Source organism: Balaenoptera borealis (assembly GCF_965194805.1).
Source record: "Balaenoptera borealis genome assembly, chromosome: 8".
Taxonomy (NCBI): domain Eukaryota; kingdom Metazoa; phylum Chordata; class Mammalia; order Artiodactyla; family Balaenopteridae; genus Balaenoptera; species Balaenoptera borealis.
In genome coordinates, this window is record NC_138865.1 from 64,349,676 (window position 1) to 64,363,566 (window position 13,891).

The 13,891-nt window shown below is 36.6% G+C and overlaps 1 protein-coding gene across 7 annotated transcripts in view; it reads left to right on the forward strand.

The window, feature by feature from the left end:
* PTPRD (protein tyrosine phosphatase receptor type D) overlaps nt 1-13,891 on the forward strand; it is a 2,142,992-nt gene that overhangs the window by 1,992,808 nt on the left and 136,293 nt on the right. For all 7 annotated transcript variants that reach the window (XM_082404325.1, XM_082404326.1, XM_082404327.1 and 4 more), the window contains 2 exons: nt 3,131-3,221; nt 8,367-8,576. In XM_082404325.1, the coding sequence (XP_082260451.1) occupies nt 3,131-3,221; nt 8,367-8,576 (301 nt within the window). The remainder of the gene's footprint in view (nt 1-3,130; nt 3,222-8,366; nt 8,577-13,891) is intronic.

Genomic DNA, 13,891 nt, shown 5'->3' on the forward strand with positions numbered 1-13,891 from the left:
TGTACGAGCTTCCAAAAGGAGGGCTTACTGTGATTTTAGCAAAAGGGTGGAGGAAGAAATATCTGCAAGAAGCAACAGTGAACCAGGAAAGAAACCCAAACCCTAAACCTGAGGTTCATGGGCAGAGGAATAAATTAACAGCCGCCACGTGAGAAGCCTGCAAAGAAAGCAGTATCCTCAGGGGAAAGCTAGGCCTCAGGAAAGGCAAATGTGAGGTTCTTTACAAAGTCATAGTTGCAGAGAATACAGTTGAAATGTATGGATTTGGACCCAGGAGTTCCAAATTCCCAACACCCCATTTCTTTCAATAGGTGAGAGCTGCTTTGAAAGGCTCCACTTTGGCTGCTCTAGGTGAATGCTTTAGCGATCGTGGCGAGAAAAGGTTATGGATCTCCAGCCACACTGTTAATTAATTGCTGTGGGGAAGGCTGTTCAATTCTTATCCGAGCCACAAATGAAATGAATAGTCGGGGAGTGCTGCAGAAGAAAGGACGGATTCTTTTTTTCATGTACAAGAATGGCAACTCAAAGTATGAAAGCAGAAGAAAAATTAATAGGATTCATCAGCTTAACCTTGATTTACAAGATTCTGAACGAGGACAGTGGGAGCTCCCTGATCACGTGCAGTATCATTACTTTAGGCAAAGAGAAGCTGTCCTGACTTTGTGCAATTGGTAGTGAAAAGCAAGAGGTTCCCTGACAAGTGTGTTTATCAAGTCCATCTGCAGTGTTATTTTGTGCGCTAGGTTGCAGCCCCTGTCATTCTTCTCCATGCTCATTTAACGTGATGGACCTGTTTGGCAAACCCTTCAGGTGGTGGGAGGACAGGAAGAGGAGGAAGCTTACTCTGGACCATAAAGGATACTGGCCTCTCTCACATCCTCCACTCTTCCTTCTCCCTACCCTCCTTGATCATCATCATTATTTGTAGGAAAGAAAATGGATGGCTAAGTGGCGTGACCCTGTGAGCCTGTTGATGTGTTGCTCAGAGCACCATGGATAGAGGATTCTGATGTAGTTGTCTGGTTTGACTTGAATTCTTGATCAGGGGGGAAAAAAGTTTGATAAGTCCTTTCATCTACATCTCAGGGCATTTCACTGTGTCCTACTGTGTCTGTGTTCAGATCCATCTCTCCCACCATGATGGTCAGTACCAGCCAGAAGCAGCTGGCATCTGTGAAGTGCTACGTGACACACACTGTGCTAAGCACTTTGTGTTCATTTGTTTTATTTCCCCAGAATAAGTCTGATATTATTTACTCTCATTTTCAGTATATGCAACTGAGATTCAGGGATGTTAGATGATCAGCCCAGGATCATACAGCTCATCAGTGGCAGATCCTAAATTCTGGGCCAGATATATCTCGAGATGCCACATTCTTTACCAGAACACTCCAGATCAGCCCTGCCCAACAAATGTAATGAGAGCCACATGTGAAATATTACACTTTCTAGCAGCTATGGTAAAAAGTACAAAGAAACAGATGTAATTAATTTTACTTTCATTTTTTACGAAACGCATTATATCCAGAATATTATCATTTTAACATGTGATCACTGTTAAAAAATTATTGCTGAGATATTTTACATTTATTTTCATACTAAGTTTTTGAAATCCAGTGTCTTTTACAGGTAGAGCACATGTCAGTTCAGACTAGCCACATCTCAAGTGCTTGATAGCCACAAGGGGCTAGCGGCTACTGTACTGGACAGAGCTGCTCCAGACTCTGTTTGTGGAAACAGAGTTCTTTATCACACAGGATTTGCTGAGTTTATTACAGGTTTTGCTTTGCGATAAGAACAAACAGGCCTTCCTGTGTGTACTATTAGTCTCTGTAATATAATGTGATACAAGCTTGATAGCACCCATCCTGTTCTCATACCTTTCCTCTGAGAGGCAGAGGTAGGGGTGTGTGTGTGTGTGTGTGTGTGTGTGTGTGTGTGTGTGTGTGTGTGTGTGTGTGTGTGTGTGTGTGTGTATTCATTTCCACAATAAATTTCCATAAAAGTGCTTTATGATCCAGAGTAAATGAAACAAAAGCAGATTATTGCCATAGTTAAGAGATATATCTCTCTCTCTACATATATAGGTTTGTATCCCCTTACTATCTGTTTTAACTTGAGCGATTATTCAGTCTCTGTGGAGCTGTCTTTTTTGTCTCTTACCTGTCCTTAAAGGATTTTTGAGAGGGCAAAATGAGATTATGCATTTACTATAATACCTGAAAAGTAGGAAGTGATTAATGTGGTGGCTATTATTATACCTTATGTTCAAAGTCCTTGTATAGTTACTACCAAAAATCAGTATGAGCAGAGTCCCTGACTCTGAATATAAGAGCACAGTATACGCTACACGGAAGTGACAAAACAACTTTACAAATAACCCACATCTATTTGGGGACAAGGAACCTTTATACATAAATTGTAGTTGACCGTTCTCAGTGTGAGGACTCGCTTACTTTTGTCCCTTCCTATAGAGGTATTATACTGAGACCTATTTTGAAAGCCCTTAGGTAGTGACTGTCTCCAAATTTCTGCAGTACCTACCTTAAGGTTTGCAATTTGATGGGCAGAAAGAGAGGGGAACCTTTACATCTTTATATAATTGTGAGATGATGAGTAATTTTTATGCTTTTAATTTCTTATCCAAATAAAATGTATTTTAACAGTGTATAAAGAAAATCATTGTCATCATCATCGTGTAGGCATTTGTATGAGCTTAGAGTAATTTTTATTACACATCTTCTTTAAAAAAATCGTCTTATAAATTAATGTCATAGACAATTCTTGGTTCAGCAGCCTGTGGTGGTAGATTTCAATATACCCACCTTGTATGTGTCCAGCACCAGGGTACTAACAAACTATTTCCACTCTGTTTATGATACCTAATAAAGGTCAGTCAACCATGGTGATATTACCATACAAGATCACTGAAGTCACACATAAATGTCTATCCATGTTGTTTTTAAAATTGAACAAACAGGTGGTTATTTGCCATTGATGGACAAGTCACTCCATATCCATAATTTGCCTTCAGTCTCAATCTTGAGGTCTGTGGAAGATTTAAGGATATATCCATTTTCTTTTCCCTCCGAACTAACCTTATTTTTGTCTATCTATTCTTGTGCAGAGGTTACTACATAATAATTGTGCCTTTGAAGAAATCTCGTGGGAAATTTATCAAGCCGTGGGATAGTCCAGATGAAATGGAATTAGATGAGGTAACTATGTGTTTTGGGCTGTGTCGTTCATTAGTTATTTAATTTTTAAAATAGACCTCTCCTCTCTATGGAGACCTTTCAGCATCTAATCTGGGTGCTGACTCCCTACATGGCGGGCTGGTCAGCTGGCTACTCAGATGGTTCACTGCTGTGGGTGTGTTAACCTCTTGCGGTCCCAACAAAGAGCTTTTTGATTTAATTAAAAGACATTAAGCTGTTGTAAAGCTTACAACCTATCTCATCTTTGTTGGCTTTAATATTTTGCCCCGTGCCCCTTGTAAAACATGATGCAGAGGTGTGGAAGGTGAACTGAATTGTCAGCAAAGACTTAATCACCATTGCTATGAATTCCAAGGTATACTTCATCAGTGCAATGGTAGCTGAGGCTGTTAAAAATGCTAAGTTGCAATTTGTACCAGAGTTCAACACTTGACCTGCTATGCGTTCTTGACCAATTTCTGACAGAACTGTGCTGGTTAGCACATATTTGCTTTATTCTATATTTTGTAGGATATCAGAATCAAAAATGCATGTAACTTCAGGGGCAAACAAAACAAATCACAGAATTTTGAGCTGAGCAAGAAATATGGTACAAAAAACAGAGCAAATACTAAATACTATTAATTTCTAAAATCTTACAACAACAACAGGTACCTTGGTGCTCTTTTTTGCAAAAAGAACATTTTTTTTTTAAAGTAAATACATAGTATATAGAACGAGATCTAATTTTGACATACTTCTGTTTAGATGAGAAAACTGTGATCACAAGTGTTAAGCCAGATCCCTAGAGGGCCACAGCAGATTAATGGCTGGGCTTCACATTTTGAAATACTACACAGGAGAGACTTCACAATTTTAACATGATTCTAGTTTGAATCAGTTCAGAAGTCAAATAAAAAAGGCCCCCATTAGGGGAAATATGAGATTTTAATTTATTGGATTTATTTACAACATGTTCTATATCTTATAACCCAACGTGTTATTTTTAGGTATTTTCTGTCCCTCAAATTAGTGCATACAAAGCAAGGAAAAGCAGAAATTCCCTAACTGCATTACAGGGAAGTGATGTTTATTTCATACGTGTCTGCACTAAGGAGACTGTGATCTCGAGAGCAGGGCTGTTAGCTTCTTTTGACAGACATGTGTCATCCCTAGAAGTATGTTTCATCATCAACCACTTCACTTATCTGAGTTAAACTTGATCAAGTTCGGAAAGGGAGATGAGTTCAAGGTTAGGACTATGCTTTCGTGTCACTGTTTAGTGATTAGATGAGCACTGCAGGAGTATAAAATGAGACACATTTCAATCATGCTGTCAAGTAATTTGTCTTATAAATTTTACTTTTTTTTTCTGCTGAAAATAAAGGAACAGAATCATTTTTTATGATGTCAGAGGAGTACATCTGAATATGCGAGCCGATGAGCTGGTCTCTAAACATTTTGAAGCAAAAAGGCATGTTTTACTTGCAACTGACTAATCAGTTAATCCTGACATATTCATTATTATTTTAATCAGTTCTCAGCCGAAATGCAGAATTCAGTTGGAATTGGATTTAAAATGCAAAGGCAGCTTGTAAAATCTATGAATCTTGCTACCTATTAAAAAAAAAAAAAAAAAGTTTTCAAGGAATTAACATCCAAGCCAAAAATGACATCAAGTACTTAAAAGAAAAAAAAAAAAGCTTTCCTTAGAAGTGGAGCCATTTGGTAGTAAGTAATAGGAAGCTGATTCTCTTTTACAGCTAGGTTTTAACCTCCAAAATGCACATCAGTTCTAATGGATTAAAGTATAGAGCTATATGACATTGAACTTTCTTGCAATTACATTCTATGGGTCTCTGCTGCTGATTCCCATAACAAAGGGTCATTTTAATCATCCCACAAATTGTAGTGCATTAATCTGTATAATAGTTTGATAAAGAACACTTATTAATTCAAAATTTTGGGGTCAGGATGGGTTCTTTCCCACTTTTCTTACTGATATAATTGAGACCACATTGTAGAATTAATGGTGGAAGAAATAAGATATGCAGTGACTGGAAAATGAAAATTATTTCTGATAAAAAACTAAAGCCCTTGATGTATCTTCTGGAAACCTCCAATACATCTGGTAACTATTGTGGAGGGGAACAAATGAAAGTAGGCTGTGGCCTCACTTTGTGCTTACTCGTCCAGTTTATGATCCCTACAGACAGGTATTTTTTTTTTTTTTTCTACCATGGATAATAAAAGCACTGTAGTAATTTTATCTGTAGCTTGGTACTGCCAGGTTTGACAAAGCCGTGTTCCTCTCTTAAATGTATTTGACCAAGTGATTTTTTAGAAAGGCCTATAATTCAAATCGCTGAAACCCCATCATCAAATAGAATGGTGGCCTAAGGGGATTTCCACACGTACGCCTCACACCTAGGCCCATAAAAAATGGAAAGAGGCTTTCCAAACAGAGTCACTCTCAATATTATCTTCTGAGCTCATTTATCCTTTGTCTGGGGATAATCTTCACATAATAAATTCATAGACTGGAACTCTTAGTTGTCAAGGTCAGACTGGGCAGAGCAGATGTTGATGGTAAAAATGAATTCTGGACAGAATGACTCCTAAAATGTTAGTTACATTTAATTCAGGGAAGGTCTTGTAATACATCATAGGCTTTTCATCGCATTGTACTTCAAAGGCTTGCTGTAAAATAATGTGGTCATTTGTGGTTGTAACCTCAACATACTGGCTCACTTCAGTGTCATCTGAGCACACTTGACCCATTTAAAGTATAACACAGGGAGCGTCCTACAGAGATGAGAGCAAGCTGCAGGGGCAGGGTTGATGTTCCAGGTTTGACCTTCATGAATGGCAGCATTGGGTCTAAGGAGCACCAAAACACTAAAATCTGTTAAAGTACTTCCTCGAAGTCTTCTAAAGAAACCCTAGCAAAAGGTACTCATAGGGATGACAGTGACACGGATGAATTATGACAGTTGCCTACATCTGAAATATGAATAAAATCAAGGTAGGGTTTGATCAGTGACGTAGAAGAGGGGACACAGTTGCATAAACAACTGATGGTAAATGTTTCTGATTAAGCAACTTCAAAAAGCTTTTCGGCTCTTCTGCACTTCATTTGTCCTTCTCTAAGTAATGGCCCATAAATTACCACATATCAACAATAACCTATGTAGTGACTTTTCAAGTATATATTAAATATTTGCATCCGAATTTTTAAAAATACATGTTAAAAGAATCTAGGAAAAAGACATCTAAGTACGCATTTATCTGTGTTAATGAAAGCAGATGCACAAAAATTGTATATTTAAGTATAGACTGAGTTAAAAGAGTTAACATTATTAATTTAGCCTAAATGTTGCAATTATGTTTCTTTGATATTGTGCAGCCATTAAGTAAATGAAAATATGGTTGGAAAAAATCTCTTACATGTAATTGCATTTTATTTCACCAATTGAATCCACTATTGTCACTTTCTATTCTGCCTCAGTTTCCTCATTTATAAAATGGGGATAATGATAACCTATTTCATAGAGTTTTTATGAGTAAATGAACTAAGCCATGTTTAGTCTCCTGAGAACGGTGCCTGGCACCTAGGAATTGGTTAGCAAAGAAAAGCAGTATTGTCATTATTATCATTATTATAAAACCTAAATGTGACAACAGGATTGAAAGATAGTGCTAAGTTTCTGGACTTGCTTTATTACAACTCAGTTGGTCCATAATTGATCAGTCTACCTGAATTTCTCATCAGATGGTCCAAATTTGCTAAACAAGTCTGCTGTGGTTTTTATAAAAGAAATTACATTTCATGTAATTTTAATTGTATCAAGAAACTCAAACTTAACAGAAAATTTGAGAACATTATAAGTATTCAATAATATGGGCACAAATTATCTATATAACCAAGAGGGTGATTTTTTACATTTTTAAGTTATAATTTTGACCAGCTGAGCACATTTACATTCTGTGTTGAAGAGACTGTAGTTTACCATCAGGTTCCTAACGTAAGGATTTGGTATTTGCCGTATATACAGTCTGCAGCCATTATTATTACAGAAGCCTGGCCTTCATTGCACCAGGGTCTCAGATAGTCTTTTCTATAGGGATAGTAAAACAAATCAGAATTCTTTCAAAACACCAGTTAAGCTGTCCTTTACATCAAAAGGCATCTCAAACTGCTGTAAACTTCTTTTTCTCAGTTAAGCCCTATAAAATACCAATAATTAATGGAAGCAGACAGAGATAACTTAAACATCATTTTGAAATTGTCATGAAATATCATTAACATGAGTTTCTCCTAATAAAAGAGTGAATGCAAAACAATAGAGCATCAAACCATAATTTGTACTCTTTTTTTTCTTTTAGAAATACATGAAGGATTTGTGTGTGTACATGTTTATATTTGTTTTCTTCAGTGTAATATTAAAATTATTTTTTCGCTACCCTGCCTTTATCGCCTGGCAAGATAATTCAACATCTCCAGAGAGCTATTAGCTCCAGAAAAACTCGGTGCCATGATAAATGCAAGGAATTTTACCATTTTACCCCAAATGGTTAATCAAGGAACCAAGTCAAGCCAGAAATCGTTAAATAAGTGACAATGTCTATTTAAATTATGTCAATTAAAAATTGGTCATCAGATTCTATTTCTGCTGATTTGAGGGAATATATATCATACAAGTTATCTCATTACTAAAAGTAATCTAAAATGGTACTAATCTCTCCAAAAGGTTGGTCTTTGAAAGTTTTCATGGCTTTATCCGAGGGTACTACTTGTTTAATAAGTAAGTGATAAAGCTTGCATGACAGGCTTTTGTGACTCAAGCTGATTTTTTTCCATAGACAAGTTATAATGCATTCTTGTCCTTTGAGAGGATTTCATTAGAGTGGACAGTGATGTGAGCTACCAGTAAAGCATCTCATTGTCCTGTGTTTACAGCCTGAGCCTTGCAATTGCAATTCAGTGCCTTACCTTTGGAAGACAGAGAGACTGAGATTCAGTAATGCTGACATACTACGCGTATTGTGGACACATTGTATTTGGGTTGTTCCCAGCCCTGAATTAATTTCTCCCATTAAATTGCCATTAAGTTGGGTTATTGTTGTTTACATTTCTTTCTCTGTTTCCCACTTTTTTTCCTTAAGCTGCTTAAAGAGATATCTAGGAAACGCAGAAGCATCCGTTATGGGAGAGAAGTTGAATTGAAGCCATATATTGCCGCTCACTTTGATGTCCTTCCCACTGAGTTCACCCTGGGGGATGACAAACATTATGGTGGATTTACAAACAAGCAACTCCAAAGTGGTCAAGAATATGTCTTCTTTGTGTTAGCAGTGATGGAACACGCAGAGTCTGTAAGTTCATTATGATGGCATCCATCTAATTTCCTATGGTATTCTTACACATTTTTCACCAGAATTTGGTTATTTGGGGATACATAGGTACATGCACCCTAATTATTTCTCAAGACATTTCGCTAACTTAGATATAGTAACAGGCTGCCTACTCTTTGAACATTGCTGAGTAATCTGCTTGAGATTTCGTTACAAGTAAGGCTGTGTCCCTAATGACAGGAAATTTAGATGGACATCTAGTTTATGAAGTGCCAAATTGATAGGGCATGGTTCTTTTTGTTGTTGTTGTTTGTTTTTTGTTTTGGCATTTGTATCTCTTAATCCCACACCCCTCTCTTGCCCTAACCCACTCCCCACTGGTAACCGCTAGTTTGTTCTTTGTGAATCTGTTTCTGTTTTGTTACACACATTGGTTTGTTTTATTTTTTAGATTCCACATATAAGCGATGTCATACAGTATTTGTCTTTTTCTGACTTATTTCACTAAGCATAATTCTCTCTAGGTTCATCCATGTTGTTGCAAATAGCATAATTTAATTCTTTTTTATGGCTGAGTAATATCCCATGGCATATATATACATTTTCTTTATTCATTCATCTCTTAATGGACACTTGGGTGGCTTCCATATCTTGACTATTGTAAATAATGCTGCTATGAACATTGGGGTACCTGTATGTTTTCAAACTAGCGTTTTTATGTTCTTCAGATACATACTCAGGAGTAGGACTGCTGGATCATATGGTAGTTCTATTTTTAGTTTTTTGAGGAACCGCCATACTGTGTTCCATAGTGGCTGCACCAATTTACATTCCCACCAACAGTGTACAAGGGTTCCCTTTATTCCACATCCTCGCCAACATTTGTTATTTGTGGTCTTTTTGATGATAGCCATTCTGACAGGTTTAAGGTGATATCTCATTGTGGTTTTGATGGGTATTTCTCGGATGGTTAGAGATGTTGAGCACCCTTTCATGTGCCTGTTGTCTGTATGTCTTCTTTTGAAAAATGTCTATTCAGGACTTCTGCCCATTTTTAATTGGGTTGTCTGTTTTTTTGATATTGAGTTGTAGGAGCTGTTTATATATTTTGGATATTAAGCCCTTGTTGGTCATATCATTTGCAGATATTTTTCTCCCATTCAGTAGGTTATCTTTTTGTTTTTTTGATGGTTTCCTTTGCTGTGCAAAAGCTTTTAAGTTTAATTAGGTCCATTTTTTGTTTGTTGTTTTTTGCTTTTATTTCTTTTGCCTTAGGAGGTCCAAAAAAAAAAAAAATTGCTACAATTTATGTCAAAGAATGTTCTGCCTATGCTCTCTTCTAGGAGTTTTATGGTTTCAGGTCTTACATTTAGGTCTTTAATCCATTTTGAGTTTATTTTGTATATGGTGTGAGGGAATGTTCTAATCTCATTCTTTTACAGGTAGCTGTCCAGCTTTCCCAGCACCACTTGTTGAAAAGACTGTCTGTTCTCCATTGTATATTCTTGCCTCCTTTGTAGTAGAATAATTGACCATAGGTGCATGGGTTTATTTCTAGAGCCTCTATTCTTTTCCACTGATCTGTGTGTCTGTTTTTGTGCCAGTACCATAGTATTTTGATTACTGTAGCTTCATAGTATAGTCTGAAGTCAGGGAGCATGATTCCTCCAGCTTAGTTCTTTTTCTCTCAATATGGTTTTGGCTTTTCAGAATCTTGTGGTTCCATATAAATTTTAGTGTTGTTTTAGATCTGTGAAAAATGCCATGGGTAATTTGATAGGGATTGCATTAAATCTGTAGATTGCCTTGTGTAGTATGGACATTTTATGATATTAATTCTTCCAATCCAAGAACATGGAATATCTTCCCATTTCTTTTTATCATTTTCAAATTTCTTCATCAGTGTTTTATAGTTTTCAGAGTATAGGTCTTTCACCTCCTTGGTTAAGTTTATCCCTAGATATTTTATTCTTTTTGATGCAATTTTAAACAGGATTGTTTTCTTGCTTTCTCTTTCCGATAGTTCATTATTAGTGTATAGAAAAGCAAGATTTCTGTATGTTAATCTTGTAACCTGCAACTTTACTGAATGTATTTACTAGTTCTAATAATATTTTTGGTGGAGACTTGAGGGTTTTCTATATATAGTACATGTCATCTGCATATAATGACAGTTTTACTTCTTCCTTTCCAATTTGGATGCCTTTTATAGGGGCATGGTTCTTAAGACCTTTTGATGTGACACACATCTGGATAGGAGGGTGACAGCCATCATTGCTCATCTCCTTCCTCATCCTATTAAAATGACTGTTCTCAAATACATATTTAATATTAGGTATGTTGCATAAGACCTAGTAGATCTTAGCCTGTGTGATTACAATAGTAACTAACAAGCTCTGAGATTAAACATAGTACATTTCCAAGTATTTGAAAATATTGATGGGGTGGGGTGATGGTATGTATTTTATTCTCCTATAGCTACCAGTGAACCCATAGTGCTTTCTGCCCAGATTCAAGGGAAGTTCTATCTAGGAAAAGGCAAGCATAGCCTGTGTTTTAAATTATAGCAATTTACCAGGGACTTTATCAGTGAAAAGCCAAGAAAGTTAGAAAACAATTCAATAAAACAGAGAATTCCTAAGGTACTCTAAATAATGAGTTGTCTTCTTTTATGTAATTCATCTTGCTCTTATGTCATTTTGTGCTTCAGCTGCTTTGAATGTTAAAAACAGAGAGAGAGAGAGGGCGAGAAATTGTAGATGGGAGGGAGGTAGATTTTGAAGTGGCGGTTCACATTAACATTTAATATACATATTCGAAACCATACCTTTCTAATGGGGCTTAAAACTGACAGGTGTGGCAACTAGATAGAGCCAGTCCCTTCCCTGGTATAGGAAGTCTGAGATATATCAAAGATTTCTCCACATCAGGTGTTAGCATGTACAGTGGAGCTTCTCTTCAAATGACTGAAGGAATTCCCTCGTGGAAAATCAAAACACAAAGGCAGCCTTTCTGCCTGGTTTTTTTTTTTTGTGCACAGGATGTCATTTGAAAACAAAGTGATGGGCTTCCTGGAATTTTAATGCACAGATATGCTTTCTCTTCCTAGTTGAAGGTTTTAAGGCAGAATATCAAGGGAATGGAATGTTGGAATCATCTTATCCTTTTTTTAATGACTTGTAGATATTTGAAAGACATTTTCTTTAAATAGCTCTAGGACGTTTCAGAAAGCACGTTCAGAGCACTGAGATAGATCAGAGAATCCAGCAAAAAGGAATCTCATCAGATCGTGCACTGTCAGAGACTCTGGTTTCTAACAGATGTTTCAACTAGTTGATACATTTCAACTAGTGTTGAAATGTATCACCACTGATGAATAGTTCCATTGATGAATAGTTTACCTCTTCCCTTAGTATGTCATCTCACTGTTTCATTAATTATATAGTTAGGATTTCTTCCCAAATATGTATTGTCTAAATTGCCCCTTTTCTCCATCATCTTTTTTCAACATTGCTCTCAAAGCTAACAGTATTTCCTTTATGCTTTCTATGTGTGTTCATGCCAGCATTTATAGAAGAGACTTGTATCCAGCTAGTATAATGCTGGTAGTGATACAGTCTTTTGTAAACCTCAAATTTTCAAGAGTGATTGTTAAAGTGCCTAACCACTCCAAGGGTGGGATGATAATTTGCATACAGAAAATATCCCCCTTCCCCCCAAAGACATGAGCTTTTCCCCAATTAACTGCCTCATTAAGAATATCAAAGGACTGGTTTAGAATGACCAAACGTTTCATCTTTTCCATTACTCCCACATACTGAACAAATTCTACTTTTCATAAGGCTGATATCATTTTACCGGTCTGTTTTCTTTTCATTTTCACATGTCTCTGTTTCCTGATTTGGGTTGGAAATCTATGTACTTTGGGAAAAACCTCGGCTTAGATTTCCATCTTGGCTAACCAAGATTATTATCTCAAAGGCTCTTGGTAAAGAATTTCAAATCAGAGAGTTTTGCTTACTTTAGTCTCCCAAACAATTTGAGTGTGACCTACAAGTAATGGAAAGGGGAAAATTTAAACCAAAACAAACAATTATATAAAAGAATCATGTTTCTTGCACATAGAGTGTATTTGCTAAGTCCTTTGTGTAAATCCTTACACTGTACATATCCTTTTTGTTTTTGTTTTTAATCTGCCTCTAAGAAGGTTAGAAACATATTGAGTTTTTGTATTCTTTAGATGCATTAGAAAATCCGAAAGTCTTGTCAATCTCTTTCCTGGACATAGGAAAATGGAAAGGGAGAATAGCATACAGGCATTTAGTGGGCATGTGTTCTCCAGATGATTGACTGCTGAATTTGTCCTACTTAAATTCAGAATATATGCCCAAATTGTTAAAAAATGCAGACTGAAAATAATTAAATATATTTACTGATAGTGGAAAAGTGAGTATACTCTCTCATGCTTTAATAATGTCAGCCATTTGAAAAAAATGGGCATTTTATTTTATTCAACAAAGATTTTCTGGGAACCCACTAAATGCAAAGTTCTGTACTTGCTGCTTTAAGCATACAAACACAAATTGTATGTAAATCTTTACCTTCAAGGAGTTTATAGTTTCATTAAAGAAGATAAAAGGCATGTACACAAATGAAAAACCAAAATAGAGTCTGGCCACTACCATTAAAAAACAAATAGGACTACTTCAAACTGTTAAAATGACTTTTACCTACATTTTGTGAAATAACTGATTACTTCCAGTTAAGGAGAGGCAGCTTCAATGGAGGCAAAATTTAAGTGAGGCCTTGGAGTCGGATTGCGGGAGCTAAATGTTGTGGAACTTGTGAGAGGGTTAAAGAGAGAGAATAGAGCATTTTGGTAGCAGCAGCAAGAAGTCTATTGTGATGAAACATGTTATATGTGGTAAGAAAGTTTCAAACAAAATTGTGGAGGCCCTTAAGAATCATGCTAAGATGTCTAGCTTTTATTTAGGAATCCCCAGAGAGCCTCCTGAAGGTTTTACAGATGCAGTTTAGGATCATAACTCTAGCAGCAGTGGAGACTGTTTGTTAGAGGAAGGAAGAAATTCTTGATATGGTTTGGGTGAACATGAATGAGGTAATGAGAAATGTGGTTCTGTGAGACTGGAAAGAGGGTGGATGGACCTGAGGATGAGGTACATGTGCACGTATCTTTTTGAAATATGGTTTTCTCTGGATATACGCCCAGTAGTGGGATTGCTGGGTCATATGGTAGTTCTATTTTTAGTTTCCATACTGTTCTCCATAGTGGCTGTATCAACTTACATTCCCACCAACAGTGTGTGAGGGTTCCC